Source organism: Lepidothrix coronata, unplaced genomic scaffold (assembly GCF_001604755.1).
Source record: "Lepidothrix coronata isolate B3197 unplaced genomic scaffold, Lepidothrix_coronata-1.0 Scaffold176, whole genome shotgun sequence".
Classification (NCBI taxonomy): domain Eukaryota; kingdom Metazoa; phylum Chordata; class Aves; order Passeriformes; family Pipridae; genus Lepidothrix; species Lepidothrix coronata.
The window spans coordinates 1,170,195-1,188,553 of NW_016690356.1; the positions used below are offsets into that span (position 1 = coordinate 1,170,195).

The window sequence follows — 18,359 nt, forward strand, 5'->3', positions numbered from 1 at the left end:
CCAGAGATCAGAGAACTCACAGTCCTAATGAGTGTCTTTACCTTATTTAACTCTTTAACTGCTCATTAAACATTGTCATCTTCAGCTATGCAGGACTTCAAAACACCTAAAAACAAAGATGCAGCTCCTTATAGTATATTTTTATTATTTTCCATGTCACTGAATGCTCTAGAATGAGGAATTCTATCTTGAGTCTTCCTTCTAAGTCTCACTGCACTTTTCCCATGGGACTGGAGCACTTCTGTCCGTAGATGAGTGATCAAGTAAACTTTATTAGCCTAATTATTTATTATTCTTCCATATTTATGTTAACATAGTTAAGGTGTGATATGTCCCTGTGGAAATCAATTAAATTTAGGCCAGTAATGAGGAGGAGTTTTGTTATTTGGGAAGACCAAAGAACTAGTCCACCATCAACCTTCTTGCTGACAAATTTTGCCTTGAGCTCAGAACCAGCCTTGTTAAAAGGATAAAAATGTTACACATTTTACATGTAAGAATGATTTATTATTGTAAATAATAACCAGCCATTTTCCAATGACTTCAGGGAGGTGTGTATATTTTATTGGAAAATCCTGTTTTTCCAATATCCTGTCTTGAATTCCATGTTACAACTGTAGACTGGGATGCCTCCCTGTCTTCAGAAAGCCCATCTGGAGTAAAATAAATGCACAAAAGATTAGGACAATTAGTGACTGGAGAATTAGCCATGAATATTTCATGCCCACTGCAATACTGTCTAAACACAAGATATGAAATGAGAATAAATTGCATTTTTGACATGCAGCAAACGTGGAAAGGAAGTGACTAATTTAGGAGGATCTTGCAGTGGGTTTAACGAGACAACATTCCAATCACTGCTCACGTGGGATCTGGTGGATAAAGAGCAGGAGGATTTGTCCCAGGGGATTCTTCAAAGTTCACCTGTGGTTTGAAGTTGGATTTCAGTATTTTGTGAGCAGGTTTGATCTGCAATGACCCAAACACAGACTAGGCAGCAAAATGTTTCCGTGAGCTTTGATTGCAGCCTGAGGGCAGGGCCAAGGTGGGATCCAGGGTGGGAGTCCAGGTGGAATGTGGGAGGGAGCAGGAATCATTCCAAGGGATGAGACATCAGTGTGGAGCTTTCAGCCCAGGAGGTCCCTGGGAACTCAAAGAGTGTTTCACCTGCAGGCCCAGGGCAGCTTCCAGGAGGTTTTGTGGCTGATTTCAGATGATTTGGGTGGTTCTGCCTCATGTCCAGCACAGCAACTCAGAGCTGCTCCCCAGACCAGCTTTGCTGGCCTTGCTCTAGACAGCAATGAATTAATCTTTGTCTGGGGATGAGTCTTTTGTAGTCCAGCTCTTGGTTAAGTAAACACAATGCCCACGTTTCCCATCTGCTGTAAAAACACAGGATACACAAACATGGGTTATATAGGACATAAATCATATATATATGAGATCTCTATTAAATATATGTATATATGTCTTATTACAGTGACCTCATTGCAGCTGCATCATATTCATTAATAACTCCTGCGTGTTAGTCTAGGTGGCAATGATGTGTTCCAGCTCAACCATCGAGCTTCAGTCTCTGGCTCCCTGAGTTTTTGGAAATGTCCTGAGTGGTAAAATGGAAACAAGGTGCAGAGCAGACAAGTCCAGCCTTTAAAGCAGTTATTCAGTGCTGTCCAAGTTTTTAGGATGTGCTGGGCACGAAGGCACACCCTGGGAACTGTCAGACACTGAAACAGCAAAGGAGAAGGGAATTATTTAAACTATGAGCTGCTCCTCAGGCAGTTTGTATTAATTTGAACCTTGAGGATCCTGAACTCTCAATAATCCACCAGTGAACAAGTGAGATGAGAACACTGTGGTCCTGGAAAACTGGATGACCTTGAAAAGACGGGACTGCGCTTACAGCTACTGCATCATGTAGTAAAATTATTTACTTTCCTCGAGCTATTTTTTACTATTTGGGCTCTTAATACACTTTCAAGACTGAGCTTCATTTTATCTTAGGGACAGTCACAACTGGAGTGTGATGTAAGAAGCTGCTGTTCTGTAATATAATAAAAAGTGTCAGTTTGGGAAAAACTTTATTATGGAGCAAAACTGCTAAGCAAAGGAATTTCTGGTGTTGGAGTTTTTCCTTACAAAGGGTTGAAGTGACAAATGAATTTATTGCTGTCAAGAGACCTATATTTTATTTTGGTCACTTAGCAATAATTAAATCTTGGGACTAATTATTCTTTTGTGCGTGTGTTTGCTTTGTTTATTATTTTTAAACCAAACATTGCTCTCTAAGGCACAGTTTAGGGTACGTTTAGCATCCACTTAAGATGTTTACAATGCTGTTGTTTCCTTTAACAGCTCTGTGCACGGAGGAGTGTGTGCATGGGAGGTGTGTCTCTCCTGACACGTGTCACTGTGAACCAGGATGGGGAGGCACTGATTGCTCCAGTGGTGAGTAAACATTACCAAAATGGGATAAAGATACTTGTTGCTGTGAAAAAAGAGGCCTTATAAAGCAGTGGGCTTGGACCTTGGATGCTTTAAGTGGAAAAATGAATTTTGTCTGTTATTTTGTAATAATTAATATTGTTGGGGGGGTTGGAATGAGATGATCTTTAAGGTCCCTTCCAACCCAAACCATTCTGGGATTCCATGAATATGTGATAATGTCCTTTCCTAGGATAATGACATTGGCCTTTTGTGCTTGCTTTTTACAAAGAAATGTGAAATGCAGTGGAAGATGCTCTTAATGCTTTTGGTTATTGGGAAACCAGTACAGATAATAGAGCTGTATTATGAATTTTTTTCTCTCTTAAATCTTTAATACAACACATTCTTCATGAAATACTCTGTGGAGTGTTGGAGCCCTTTGGAAAACCCTCTCTCCTCACAGAATCCTTGTCCTGGCAAGCCAGTGGGAGTTTTGCCATTGGCTTTCCAGGCAGCCCTGGATTGCCTTGGCATCCATACCTCAGATCCATACTGCAGGAGTTAGGGAAGCACCTTTTGCAAGGGAATTAATCCACACTTTTCAATTCTTCCAGCTGGTGAAGCTGTGTTTGTTAAACTCTCTTAATTGGCAGCGGTGAGTTCAGGTCTCTGTGGTTGGTTCCTGTGGAATGGAACAGGCAGCACAAACATCTGAGCTCTGATGTAACACAGGCCCGATACCTTATTGACATAAAAGAAATAAGCTTGTTAAATGAAGTCAATTTGTGCAGCAGGCAAGTAAATAAAGGTACACGGAGAGAGATGCTGTGAAATGAAGCTGAATGGACGTTTCATTTTGTGTTTATTTCCTCCCTTTCTCCCAAATTGATTGAGATCTTGAGAAAAAAACATAATTAGCAGGCAAAGAGGTAACAGAAAAGAGATCTATAGAGGGAGGTGTTAGAAGGGAATGAGAGTTAAATGTGACAGAGGAGGAACCTCTGCAGAGGCTGAAGGCAGTGGGGCAGCTCTGGTCAGGTTTTGTCTGCAGCTCTGGGATGTCCCTCAGGCACAGCAGGAAAGGCAGCAGGGAGGGAGTGGGGAGGGAGGAACTGTTGCCATCCCTGGAAGTGTCCAAGGCCGGGTTGGACAGGACTTGGAGCAACCTGGGCTAGTGGAAGGTGTCCCAGCCCATGGCAGGGGGGTGGCATTGGGTGGACTTTAAGGTCCCTTCCAACCCAAACCATTCTGGGATTCTGGGATTCTAAGGATGGAACAAGGGCTGTGCTTTGGGGTTTGAAGCAACCTTTTGGGATTACCTGGCATGTAGACAAGGGAAAAATTGAGCAGCATAACTTACTAAATATTCATCTCTAACAATACATTAAAAAAAGAAAAATAGTACCTTAAATGGTGAGATGATTGTAAAGATTCTCAGGAACTCATTTTGTCTTTTGATTAGTCTCAGGATTGGATATGTTTAACCTACCAGCCAGTATTTGTACAGTGCACGTGCACTTACAGAAGTTAAAAATAATGATAATAATAAATACTGTGGCAATATGGACACACACATACAGATGTATACATTTATACACACAGACTCACAAACTCCATTCTGGGTGAAGATGAAAGGAAAGGATGAGATGTCAAGTGATCTCGGACTGGTCCCGTGGGCTAAAACTACCCAGTGACTCTTATTAAATTGCCCTAATCTTGCAAGTGGAGATAAAAGAAAAAGAAGGTTTTTGCTATATTGAATATTTAGCTTTTTAAAGTAATTAGGAATATTACAGCAGTGACAATGATGGAGATAGAAACATTATTCATAACTTTTATTTCCGCGCTGGGCACCGATCCAGGGCATTTCATTTATGAGGTTTCAGCAGTGGAAAGGGAAGCGTTGGCCAATTCCTAAATTAAATATGCCCTGCTAACTTCTATAAATGATAGCCCAGGATTAGCTTCAAAATTTAAGCTTTCATTTTATTAATATAATTAGTGTGTTTGCTGGCCTATAGTGCCCATTGTCTCTCATTCCATTTGTTATACACCGGGCAACACGTGTTCCTGGCCCAGGGGCTGATCCCCCAAGCACTTCCCAGTTTAATGCTGGGGGAGTGAATGGCCTCATGGAAGTCAGCTTTTAGTGCACACTAGAACTTTGGGTGACTGGCCTCTTTATTGTTAGGGGCCTTTGTTCAAATCAAAAGGTTTCAATCAGGGGGTCTCAGCAGAATGCAGTGCATTGTTACTCCAGGTATTTCCAAGGAAGAAGGGAGAAGTGGGAGCTTTGCCTATCTGAGGTTAACCAGGTTTTTCAGACCCATGATCCGTGTTTTGAGTCATATCTTACTGTTACCCAGTCAGAATGTGGAAAACATTCTTCACTTCTGCTAGAATAATCTATCACCTACTTGGAATAATCTGTGCCTACTTTCTTACTGTTACTGCTTCAGTTTTGTGCAGCTACTCTGAAGGTCACGTGTTTGCGGTGCCAAATGTGGTTTGGGATGTTCCTGCAGGGCTGTGCTCGGGATAAACCAGAGCTGTTGGCTGGATGGTGCCACCCCAAACCCGTGGGGCTCTAGAACTTCCCTGTGTGGCCCTCAGTCCTGGGGATTTTGTGCAGTCACAGGCATATTGCTTTTCATGTTGGCTCTTTGAAGCGATTTCACTGGGGAAAGGATCGCCAGCCAAAACACTCCCTTTAAATTTAGAAAATCTCCCAGGAGCTGGAATGGTTTCCTGGATGATCTCTCCTGAAAGCAATGCTGAGAAGTGGAGCCTCCCTGACACTGGGGGTCGTGTGTTGTCATTTATTGGAGAAGATCTAAGGCCACTCACTCTTGCTGAGATGCTATTTCAACAAGACCATTATAACTTTCTAGAAGTTATTTATAACTCACTGGATTTGATGGGTGAAATTCAACCATAAGCAGAGCTCCAGCACAAGGTCCAAGTGTCACTTCAGAACCAGAAGTATGTTTTTATTATTTCGGTGTGCTTGTGACATGAGAGGGTCTGGATCCTGACCCCGAGCCCTGATTTCCCACGGGGAGGCAAGGCTTTGGTGTTAATGCGGTTTCCCAGCGTTATCATTCTCCCCTGGCTAAAATATTCTCAGTTAAATGTTTGGAATAGCTACAGCTACAGCCTGTAGCCATGCAAACAATTTAATCATCTTGCTCAGCCTTGGTGTCATGCTTTCCTAGAGCTCAGCCTGTAAGACAACAGTCACCAAACTCGCTTTTCGGAGCAGCTTTCCAGTGACTGCTCACGGTACATGTTAGAGTTCATCTGTTGTCAAGGTTAAAATAACTTCAGATGAATTGCTAAACAATTACAAAAACCCCAGTGCCATATTCAGCTCTGCATGTCTCTGTACCTGTGTTTTACTGCATGCTGTTGTACATCTGTCCATGCCCACAGGCCTAGCCTTCATTTCATGCTATAAAGCTGCAATATATTAAGGCTTGATTACCATAACAATAAAAAGAGAAGTAATGAGGTATTAGCTAAAGAAGCTCTTGAATGAAATGTTTGCAGCGTTTTAATGATGCCAAAAACTGAAAGGAAAAGTCTTTAAAAGAAAACCAACCATACCTTTCCCTTGCCTTTTAACTTGTTTTGTTAAAACCATGCCTGTTTTGTCCATGCAGTCTGCACTGTTGTTTTGTTTAAATACAAAGCAAAATTGCAAATGCTCTGTGTGAACTTACCTGCTCACCTGTCCAATTATTTCAAAGCAATTAACTTCAAACAGTTGAAGTTCTGGTAGGAATATAATTGCCTGTTGGTGGTTACCTGGCCTCTTCTGGGCCTTGCTAACAGCCATCTGTATTTGCAGGCATTTAGGCCCCAATCCAGCAAGGATTTTCCGCTTATCCTTAACTTTATAAATGATTAGAACTTTTCATCTGCTCTAGATTAAGTGTTTAGGACATTGTTGAGTTAATTTTGAAGAAACAGCTAAAAAAGACCTCAATGAAATCTAAATAAGCCTCTCACAGAATTCATCAGACCTGTGAGGAATAAAGTGGTCTTTCTTTCAGGATGTTAATCAGGCAATATATTTGAAGGATATTTTGACTCTCATGAGCGTTTTTCGTTGTGAGGAAGATCACAGAAATCTTTCTGCTTAACAGAAAGTTCACAGAACAAGGGGCAACAGGTAGGAAAAAGAAAGTTCAGAGCAAGAGCCCTGAACTAAAAGGAAGAAGCCTCCAAAAATTGTGTGTGCCAGGTTGAGAAATGTCAAAATGAACAAACACAGAGGTTGTAATGCAAAGATGAAGTGGTTTTCGAAGTGTTTGCTTTGCTAATAGTTTTGGGGAGAAAATATAGTACTTGCCCAAAGTGTAATTAAAGAGCTGCTGTCACAATAATGCCAAGCCATCGTTCTTGTTGCTGTGTCACCCAGGGCAGAGGGATGGTGGTGTTGCTGTCTGGAACAGCCTGGATTCATATGGATAACATCGTTTTTCTCTTAAAGGATGTTTTGTACAAACGGGAGCAAGAAGCTATTTCATCTTTATCTCTTTGTCAGAAATAGCCAAGGTCATCCCAACAGGCAGGTGTAACATCCCAGCAGGAACACTGGTGAGGGCCCAGCCCTGGAGCAGCTGGATGCTGCAGCCCTGGAGCAGCTGGATGCTGCAGCCCTGAGCCTCGTGATGAATGAGAGCGGCAGGGCCGGGGCTCAGACTGAAGGGGCTGTTTGACAAGCTGTGCAAAGCAACAGCACAGCTCCCAGGAGGAAATGGAGTGGTTTGAAGGGAGGCTGTGGTGCTTTCCAGGCTTGATTTTTGGCATCCATGTTCTCAAAATGCTTTGAACTATTTTTGGAGAAATGAAGTTCAAAGGAAAGAGTCCTGAGTTTTGAGTACAGGCTCAAACAAAATTCAGCCTAATGTGAGAGACTGGTCTGCCAGACTCATTACTTGATTTTTCATCCTCAGGTTTTTAGGATAGGATTGGCTGGGAAACCACCAGTGTCCACCAAAGAGGGGCAAAGGTACCAGACCTCAGCTGTTCTAAACTGTTAGTGGGCCACAGGGGCATCTGTTCCTTGCCCGGGAATTTGTCTGTGTGTGGGTTTGTATCTCAGTGACTGTGTATCCAAGTGCCAGATGAGGTGACAGAACCAGGTGTGATTTTCCTTTTTCCCCCACAGCCCTCATATTTCATTTGTCATTCCAGCTGTTGAGTGTAGATGCTGTTTCTAAAGATCTGTTTGAAGCTGTTAAACTTCAGTTGCGATCCAGTCTTAATTATTGCTTTGGCTGAAACAGAATTTCATATCCATAGCATGTGGACTTCAAAGTTTTAATACACTTTTCATTTAAGCCAAGCTCAAATTACAGCTTAATTTTGATGTGATTTGCAGACTGGGTGACAACTGCATCATGCAAAGAGATGCAAATGTGTAAAAACAAGCTCCAGTGAGGCTCATAGGAGGATCTCTCCATGGCAATTAGAGTGGAATTGATTTCTGCCTCTCTCGACTCTAACAATTTGCTCTTCCTTAAACTTAAAAAAACCCCACCCATCTCCCTTCAATCACTGCTGAGCTGGTGGAATCAGGTAAACAGCTTGTGTTTAATTTTTGCCTCTGCTGGATGTTGGGCCCACGCACCGGGGCCTGGGCCCCGGGTTCCATGTGGGAACAGTCCCTGTGGCAGCAGCTCTTCCCGGGCCCAGCCCACGCAGGACAGGCTGTGACAGGAGTGAAGAGTAAACACAAGCTGCTGTGCAGTGCTGTGGGAGCACAGCAGCATGGCCTGCCTGTATTTTTACACACATAACTTGGCTGCTTTAAACTGGGCTAATCCATCATTTTTCATCCAGTGGGAATGTTGTGTCTCTTGCTGAAGCTCTTAATATCTGCCCAGCCGTTTGTGGCTGCTTCTCCTCACTCTGGGAGGGAGATGGATACTCTCAGCTTCCAGGATTTAACCACTTTGGAGGTGCTGCAAGCTTGTGGAAAGGTGCAGGAGTCATGTTAGCCAGGACATTTCCCACAGGAACAGGGCTGAGCAAAGGGCAGCAGTTCGTTCTGGAAAAGGAAAAGCAGACCCAAGATTTACTTTGGGAAGGACCTGCTCTCTGTACTTCCATGTGATTCACTGATGATGAATAGATCAGCTGCCAGTTTTTCTAAGCTTGTACTAAAGCGAGTGAAAAATAGAAATTCAGCACCCTTTGTCCTTTCTCTTTTCACCTTCATCTTCCCTGTCAGAGTCTGGGAGAGTTCTTCCCCCCTAAATCTAAATCTGGTTGTGCCTGAAGCCAAGGTAGTCACAGATCATTTCCCCAGCAGTCCCAGAACCCTTTGGGACTTCCTCTTTTGGATGGTTTTGAAGAGTCAGTTTTGCTGACCTGACTCCATCTGCTCCAGTCCCTGGAGTTCTGTCTTCCAGCTCTGGCCTTGCTCTCAAGGCTTGATCCAGCCTTGTACTTCATGCATATGAATAGTCCTTTTAAAGTCAATAAGGAACAACCTTATTTAAGTTAGATAAATGCTTAAGCCATCATCTGAATGGGAACTTGAGGGATGAGGTGGAAATCAGGTTGGTGAGATCAATTTTAAGGACCAGGAGTTACTGAGTATCATCCAGGCTGAGCACGGACCTGGCTTTAGGGCTCACAGCTACAAAACGGGAGGTGAGAGGACAGGTAAGGACCAGGGACCACCTGGGCATGTCACCTCACATTGACCCACTCTGCAGCCCCTGGAGAGCTGTACACGAGCTGGAAATTCTGTGTTCCATGGCACCAAACTGTTGGGCAGTTCTGTGTGCTGAGAAAATCTGGAAAATCAGTCTGATTCCTGCTGAAACCAGTGCGGGAAGCTGTGGGCACACTTGTGTATAAAGCCCTACTGGCTGCCTGTTACTAGGGCAGCGTGTCAGGGGCTGATGCTTCAGAAGGGAGTGGGAAAAGGCACTTAGATTTTGGAGCAGAGAGCTGGGTGTGAAGCCTTGGGAGCTGACGGGGTTATCCAGGGAGGTTCTGTCCCACAGCAGGAGCAGCGTGTTCCTGAGGTGTGTGACTGAGCCCCCCCTCCCACAGCAGAGCCCTGGAGCAGGCCTTTCACACCCAGGAGTGCACTTCAGGGTGTAACTGTTCCCTTGTGTGGGGAATGGCTCCACGGTTGACTAAAACTTTTCGCTTTCAGGATAACTTCCAGTAAATGAAACCATGGTTACAAGTATTGAATGGGCTAAACACATCCCCATGCAGGTTTGTGTGGTTATGCAAGGGGGAATTTGGCTCCCAGACATCCTTTTTGGCTGCCAAACTGGTGAGAGCAGAGCAGACTTCACAGAAAGGCAGCACATGTGTGAGGAGTTGTTAGTTTTATTAATTTGACTGAGGGTTTTTCTCACTTTAGAGTAATAGCTATAAAAAAAAAGAACCCACTAAAATATCCTTTTTAATGAACTGAATTGTTAATGCTGAATTTCATTGCTGGAGCATCTTACAATAATGTGGCTCTAAATGTGCACTACACAAATGAACAGACTTTAGATCAATTTAAAAGTACCATTGGTATAATTTTATGGCCTGGTCACTAAGAGCTGTCAGAGAAAAGAGCAAAATTTCCTCTCTCAAAGCATAGGCAAAAATCTCAGCTGTGGACACCCACTCAAAAATATTTCTGGGATTTTTGCCTGCTAAAAAACAAGGGGAAAAAAGTAGAGTGGTCCTTGGGAAAGCTTCTAAAGCACTTGTCTCTGTGTTAGGCATGGTGAGGTATTTCAAGGAATGCTTGGAGAGGGCAGAGCTCAGCTCACTGTCCAACACTAAGGAATCAGAAAATCCCTTGGAGCTGTTCCAGGCACTTGAAGCTGGAGAAGCCTCAGGCCTGCTCTGACTTTTTCTTGGTTATGAATAACTGTCCTCAAAGACATGTGCTCTGGCTGGGAAAGGCCCTCCTTCCCCATCCAGTGCTCTTGAGGATTTTTCAGAAGCTGCTGTTCCTCCCAGTTACAACACTATTTTCTGGGCAGTCTTCAAAGATTGAAATCAAAAAGGGAAACCCGAGGTCTCATTCAAAAATTAGGCTTGAAATCTCCCTTTAGGCCTCCAGCAGCTAAAATTTGCTAGACAATGACAGATATTTGTCACCCAGTGTTGGACACAAGCCTTGCTGTGTGTGGACACCCCAGAGCTGAGGCACAGCCAGGAAATCATTCCAGCAGCACCAGGCACGGGGGCCAAGGTTGCAGGGAGGAAGGATGTGGACACACAGCTTTCCCTGGCAGTGTTTCTTTGCTTAGATGTAAATCCCAGCATCTACATACAAAGATGCTCAAACACTGTAGTTCAGAACAGAGCAGCTGGGTGTATTTGAGTGTATTTTAGCTGTGCCTTGGCTGCTGCCCTGACCAGTGCCCATCCCTCGTGCCCCCTCCCTTCCCACCCTGCCACCGCCCTGCTGCTCGGCGTGGGCAGTGTCTGTGCCAAAGGAAGTGTTACACGCTGGGATTTGTCCTCAGGCTTCACCCCTATTTTGTGGGAACTCAGCTAAGCCCCCACAGGGTGGGGAGTCCTTATTTCTTCCTGATTCCTGTGGGAGTTGAGTATATTTGTCGTGTGGATTGACTGGGCCCGTGTCGCAGCTGAAAAGGGACGGCAAACTGTGGTGGGCTGGGAAGAGCTCAGCCATCAATTAATATCCTGCTAGAGATGAGTGAGGAGCTGATGTACAGCTGGCCCTGGTGTCTTGGGTGGGTTGCAGTTAAAATACAGCCTGGAGGCAGCTTTACTAACTTTAGAGATGCGATGAGCAGATCTGCAGGGGACTACACAGAAGTGATGCAACATGGCAGTTTAAAATGAGAGGAATGAGAGTTCCTGCATTGCCTGATGGGGATATAGCAGTGGATTGAATCGTTCTGCTATTTATTGGTTTTAAAGGTCTTTTCATGTCAATAAAATACTTGTGTATGCATAAGAGATCTCTTTTAGAGCAAAAGCTGGAGATAAATGTGCCATTGTACAGGTAACACTCCTTGGGCTTTCTCCTTAGCAGAGCCTTACAGTCACTTGCATTTCTAGTAGCTTCTCCGTGCAAGAGCAGGCCATGATGATCTTAAATCACTCTGTGCAAAATGGGAAAGTTTCAGGGAATATTCTTTGTTTGTCCCAGTGTTTCTGCTGTTGTGAGTACGATAGCAAGGTTCTGAAGTGAAATATTTTTGGAATTTTCTCTGAGAAATTCTGTTCTCCTAAATTATGCTCATGCAAATCCCTCTTAGGCCCCTCAAATGATACCCTGATACTTTTTCATAGTCCTGATAAAACACTGAAAGAGTGTTTGCCACGGGAGCAGGTATCTCGTGTCCCCAGTGAACTGGATGTTTGTTGACAGCTTGTCTGCCTCAGTGATGTGGAGAGGAATAATGAGATAGCAGAGGACTTAACAAGTGCATATCTGCCTGTAAATCCGGGGCTGGCAGATCAGAGCCCTCCCTGCACCGCTCCAGGTGAGCGTTTTGTTCTCACTGCTAATCTTGCTTTGGCAGGGAGTGCACAGAGCCCACAGTTCTCCATAAGGAAGAGCATTCAAAATGAGGGAATGTGTCGTGACCAAAGGGATAAATGAGCAGATGGTGAGCCAGCATCATACCTGACACTCCAGAGGAGGTGGTTGTAGCATTCCCACCGACTGCAAGTTGTGAACACAGCCCAAAGCCAGGAAGAGCAGGGGGAAGGTGATGGAGGCATGGAATAAAAAAAGCAGGGCAAAATAAAGATTGAGACATGACAGAGAAGGAATTTTGGGGGAAATGGGAAAATAAGCAAGGTGAGAGGACAGCCAGGAGCAGGTGGGGATAGAAAAGGAGGTCAGTGTGCAGGGAGCTGGACTTGGGGCAATACATAATTTGGATGTCTTACAGTTGAACACTATGATGCATGTGAGGCACCCAGGATTTCAGCCTCGTGAGCAGACAGCTACTGGCTGATTCTGCCAGGTAGAATGTACAGGTTTTGTCAAAATAAGAAAGTGAAGTGGAAGGAGAGAGGATGGAATGGCAGTGGGAGGTGCCACGGGCAGGGCAGGGAGGGTGAACACTGTTCTGGTTTCAGCTGGAATGGAGTTATTTTTCTTCCTGGTAGCTGGTCCAGTGCTGTGGTTTGGATTTAGTATGAGAATAATGCTGATAGCACACTGATGGTTTATAGTCTGTTGATCAGCAGAAAGTCAAGGACTTTCCATTTTCCCTCTACCAGGGAGGAGCTGCACAAGAAGCTGGGAGGACATGGCCAGGACAGCTGAGTCAAACAGGGCAAAGGGATATTCCAGACCATGGAATGTTGTGCTGAGCGTATAAACTGAGGGCAGCTCGTTAGGAGTTGCCTATCTCTATTATTATTATTATTATTTTCATTATTATTATTACTGTTCTTAACCAACATAGTTCACCCTCTTCCTGTTCTTCTCCCCATCCCACCACTGAGCAGAGTGAGTGAGTGGCTGGGTGGTTTTTAGCTGCCATCTGGGGTTAAACTACGACAAAAATTTAAACCAGGTGATAACCTGACAGGAGAAGGATTTAGAGATGAAGTGCTCTGGTTAAAGTGCCATTTGTCTCTTTTTGGTGTCAGCAAAGAAACCTGTTTAAGTGTTTATGGAGGGGTGTAAACATGTGTTCTATAGCAGTCATGGGCACTATGGCTTCAATAAACACTGTGTAATGTTCAAACACGAGGTATTGAAGTGGGATGCTGGAAATTATAGTGCATTCAACTGCCAAAACTGCCTTTCCTGGGCCTGGAAGGATCGTGCGAGCAAAGAAAGTGCCGTTTTCAATAGCTGGGTTTTATTTTGTTCCTGACAAAAAGGTGAGGTGAAATACCAGGAATTTTGCACATTAAGGAAAATTTATACAGTCAAAAGTTCACCTGTATTTCTCTACTGCTGAAAATACTTTACACCTTCAGTCTTGACCCTTCCTTATAGCATTTGATAGCCTTGAATGTGGATTCTGGAACAAGCACATCCCCCAGTCATTTCCTTACAACTCAGAAAGACCTGATTCAGTGCAGAGAAACGGCAGGATTTTATTTATTAAACAGGCCTGTGGTAGCCCAGCAGAATATCTGAATGTTTGGGAGTGAAAATGGGAGTTCAGAAGACCTCAATCTTGTCGAAGAAAGCACAGTGAAGGCCATTTGTCAGGGAAGCTGGCAAGAGACCCAAGTGTCACAGACAGGGGTGTCACTCTCTTTGTAATGGCAAGAACTCATAAAATATGATCAGTGACCTGAAAGGTGTGCAGAGGCAGAGAATAACAATGCACATGGAGTTTCTGGGGTGTGGAGTAAAATAAAAAGAGACTTTCTGGTACACAGAGTCTTCAGCTTAAAGAACTGCAGGGAGTTCACTGGGGAAAGGAGGAAAAGAGAAAGAAAGTGTGTGAGAAAGGTTCCCATGCACAGCTCCTTTGCCACAGTGAGTTTTATCCACTTTCATGGCTTTGGGGTGTGTGGTGCCAGGAGGATTTAGGGCCTATTAGGAATAACAGCAAATGCCAGATGGAAATGGGGTGTGTATTGTTACTGAGAGTATTTTGTATCAAGAAGAGCTTTGTGGGCATCAAGCAGAAAGAAGAGGGATTAAAAACTCACCCTTTGATCTTGGAGGGTGGTCATTTGACAAAAAAGGCTCTGCAGGTCATCATTTTCATTTTCAAAAGCTTTTCTGCCCACCCCACAGTGCCTGTGTATGTGAGGGCCAGGGGCTGCCAGGCTACAGAACCCCGTCCAGAATGCATCAAATTCAGGGCAGAGGGTGAACTTAACCTGCAAAATTCAAATTTTAACAGAAGATAAAACAGGAAACAAGGGACATTTTGGGGTAGTTTAGAGGTAAGAGTTTCTCACCTTCCTGCAGCCAGCTCAGATCTCACCTTTATGGACTGAGCTGCAGCGTTTCAATTATGTAGCAGGAGGAGTAAATAATGAAAATTGATTACAGGCAAGTTTTTAGCCAAGGACCAAAGCCTGATACCCTCTCTGACTTATTTAGATTGCAGTGATAGTTTCAAAGAAAGATCAAAGCCTGGGAACAAACTGCAGGAGGAGGCAGGTTTGCAGGGAGACACGAGGATTCCTGTGGAAGGTCAATTTTTCCATGGAGATTGCACACTTTGCTGCTGGGGTGGGAGGTAGGGAGGCATGGCTGGAAGCTTGAGGGATTCTTGAGAATCCAGAATAACCTTTACTTCATCATCTGCTGCAGCCTGTCTGTTACTGCTTCTCAGCTACATCTAGTTCAGTTGGGAGAGCAGTGAGATAATACATGCATTTCTGCAAATATTTCCTTCTAAGATAAATTCCAGCCACTGGAATTCCCCGGATTGCAGTTTGGGAATACCAGTAGAGCGTGGTAACTCTTTTGCTGGGGTTATGATACACCTGAGTTTCAGGACAGAGCCCAGTGGGTTGGTTTCTGACATCAGGTGTAGGATTTACTTTTGCCAGAGCTTATTCAGAAATCTTTTGGGAAGAGGGTCTTGTTATTTAGCCTGTTCGTGGAATGTGGTGGTGACAGCCCAGTTCTGAGTTTCTTAGGGACCACCCCAAGTCTCACCATCTTTCACCCTCAGCCTCTGGGCTCCAGGCCCCTTCAGAGTGCTCAGACTCACAGCTCAGAGCTCAGTCAAATACGAGTTCCATTTAGGCATGAAAAAGCTCTTCTGCTGTAAGAGGGATTAAATACTGGAAAAGGTTGCTCAAAGAGTCTGTCCTTGGAGATATTCAAAGTCAACTGGACAGAGTCTTTGGCAACCTGTTCCAGCTTACCCTGCTTTGAGCAGGAGTTTGGACTGGATGGTCTCCAGGGGCCCTTTCTGCCTCAGCTGTTCTATGGGTCTATGAATTATTTTATTCCTGTAACTTCAGTGATCTCTGAATCAGAGCAAGAGGCTAGATATGGTGGAAAACATGGAATATCTGAGCAGGAGGTCAGAGCATTCTGAATGCCCATGGGAATCCTCTGCATGTAAGAGCAGAACTCTATTATGGGGAGCCTGTCCAAAGAATTATGTGGTTGTTCTCATTCCAAAATCCTGAAATGCCCTGGAAATCCTTATGACAGGATGTATTTTCATCAGCATATTCAACAGGATGAGTAGAATTCCTTACTCACATTCAGGAATTCAGGCTCTGTTCCCAGCTCTGTTTCTGGACTGCTGCATCATCCTGGACACGTCCTTTCCCTCTGTATTCCACTTCCTGGTGTATGGAATGGTGATCCTGAGTGCCTTTGGGCGGCATCCTGGAGTTTCTAGATGAAAAGTGCTCCAGAAGAAATAGATGTTTCCCCTTCAAATGAGGAGATGAAGTGTTTGTGCTGTGAGGTGACTGCCTGTGTCCTGTGTGACAGACAGAAATGACATTAATGAATGACTCTGACACGCAGTCGTGATGGGGCTCCCTGTGTTACAGATGACCAGATGTTGGGTTGTTCTTCCAGGATGCAACATGTTTGGATGTATTAGGAGGTGCAGTTTTGCTTTGTGTATGACTATGACAAATTGAGGCACAGCCAAGCCGTTAACTCGCTCCAAGGCATCTTTCACGCTCCATCCCTTCCATGAGTGATAGATGGTATTAAACCCCTGCTTTTTTTTCCTTTTTTTTTTTTCTTATGAGGAAAAACACATTGTGGATAATGGAAAGAAAATCATCAGTGCTAATATTTATCCCAACTTTGTTTTGTATCTGCGAGTTCAATGTGGTTTTAATTCACTTTTCCTTCTCTTCTGCTTCATTTGCTTTGTTGTTGTAAAGGACGTTGTTGCATCTCGGGAGAGCCTTGGATTGCATTTTGATCACAGTTTTATTCATACAGAGCTACACAAGTGGAATTATTGTGGGTTCCTATAGCTGACAGCAGAAACTCAGCCCTTGTCAGATGTTTAAACTCAATATTTAACATTTCTGAGTGGTTGCTCTGTAGCTGGTACAACTGCTCTCCTCAGAAATTCCTGCTAAGCTGAGTAGAGAAGGAGACTCAGGTAAACTCCACACGTTCCTTTTGGATGGTTGGATGCACAGGAAGGGGCTGTTAATCCTGAGCAGGTGGGGCAAGGGAGAAACATAGAGAGAAGGAACATCAGATTTTGCAGAGATGAATGGAATTGCAGGGCATTCTCTGGGTTGAGCTGGTATTGCCCTAATGGGAGAGCAGCAAACAGAACACAGAGCTGTCTGTGGGGAAACATTCTGCTTCGTTAAGTAAACTAAAATTTACATCTCAGTTGTGGTTCTCAGGATCTTCACAAATTCTATTTGGAAATCCCTGCAATGGGACTGTGGTCAGTGCTCTGCCAAACAAGGAAGGTGCTTCCCCTCCAAGTTACATGGGTTCTTTCAATCCTGTGTTTTCTAATGCAGATAAAAGCCCAAATTCTCCCTTTTCAGTAAGTCTTTCCCACATGAAATGGTAGTACAGCACAGCACGTTAAAGTAAACTGGAAATGATGGAGAGTCCTGATGGGGAGATGTTCTGACTCTGTCACTCCCAGTTTCCACGATGCCTCCTGTGCTTCATGCAGGCTTTCCACACTTCTCTCCTGAAATGGAATAGTTCCTTTAATAAAATCAGCCAAGGTCAGCACAGGTACATGAGTCAATGAGACTGTCGTAACATTCCAGAAAGGGAAGGTAAAATTAGGGTAAATTAGGTTAAAAATCCTCTTTTTCTTCATAACTGAGAATTTCTTCTTATACTTCCATCACAGTGAGATTCAGGAGGGATCCAAGTTTTGAAGTTTTCTGTTTGGGATAGGACACATTTGTGGCAGAATTCCTTTGTCAGTGGAAGTCTGTCCACAGAGCATTTTCAGGGCTGCTCGGCCCTCTGGGAGGAGAATTATGAGGTTCCTCTGCCACTTATGTTTCCTTGAAGATCTCAGATCCAGCTCCTATCCCTCCTAAAGGAGAATTCAGTAGTTAATTGATGTGGTGTGAGCTCTCTGCACAGAAGCTGAGCTTCATTTTCCCTGGACACTGCTTAGGAAACATGTTCATCACCATCCACTCCTCCAGGACTGATTAGCTCATGTTTGCTCCTCTCTCACTGTCTTCCTCTAGAGCCACGGATTTTCCTAGTTTCAGTGCAGAAATGGAAATTAAATGTCAAACAAGTCTCAGAGACAGACATGAAAAACACAAACATGACCAGAAGAAATGTTTAAAATTTTATCATGGCCCATCCTCAGATATCCAGGGGCTGATCCCATCTGAGCAGGGGCTCTGTGGAATTGCATTTTAAGGAAGTGGACAGACCAACCCCAGTTGCAGGATTGTTTGGTTTACTGTAATTAGGTAAATTAATCAGTACATTAACTTCTAATGCAGAGCAGAGTTCAGAAATGAATTGCAGATATTTGCTGTTTTGATAGGATTTGAAGAACAAACCCCTCCACAGCAGGTCAGCACTGCAAGGTACCAGAGCTCTGTAAACTCCAAAATAAAGTGCAGAGAAAGTTATACTTGGATTACTTGTTATTTTCAAGAGATAGAAACAGATTTGTTTGAGTTAATTATTGCACTTTCATCTAAATATATAAACATCAATGCATGACAGCCTTGGCCTGACCTGTAGTTAATAAAACTATATTCCAAACCCATGAAGCAAAGAGCTTCCTCCCTGTCCCTTGCTTGTGATGTTCCTGCTGACATCACCTGCATGACCCCAGGAATTGTTTTTCCATGTGACTGGGATTGTTCCACGTCCTGCATAAGGGACAGTCTGTGTAGCACCTGGATGATGGTGCTGCCAGACTTTCCAAGGACTCCCCCACCAGAACCCTTCATATGCACCCCTGTTAACAAAGGGACATGACAGGTAACAGTGACCATGAACTGGCACCTTCATTGAGCCTTTCTGGTGTCTCTTCACTCATCCCCCC

General features: G+C 44.0%; 1 protein-coding gene across 15 annotated transcripts in view; it reads left to right on the forward strand.

Moving 5' to 3' along the window:
* Nucleotides 1–18,359, forward strand: part of MEGF11 (multiple EGF like domains 11) — a 268,428-nt gene that overhangs the window by 99,127 nt on the left and 150,942 nt on the right. For all 15 annotated transcript variants that reach the window (XR_001877258.1, XR_001877259.1, XR_001877260.1 and 12 more), the window contains one exon: nt 2,356–2,448. Coding sequence is in view for 12 of the 15 variants with exons in the window: in XM_017830247.1 (XP_017685736.1) it covers nt 2,356–2,448 (93 nt within the window). In the remaining 3 variants the exon portion in view is untranslated. The remainder of the gene's footprint in view (nt 1–2,355; nt 2,449–18,359) is intronic.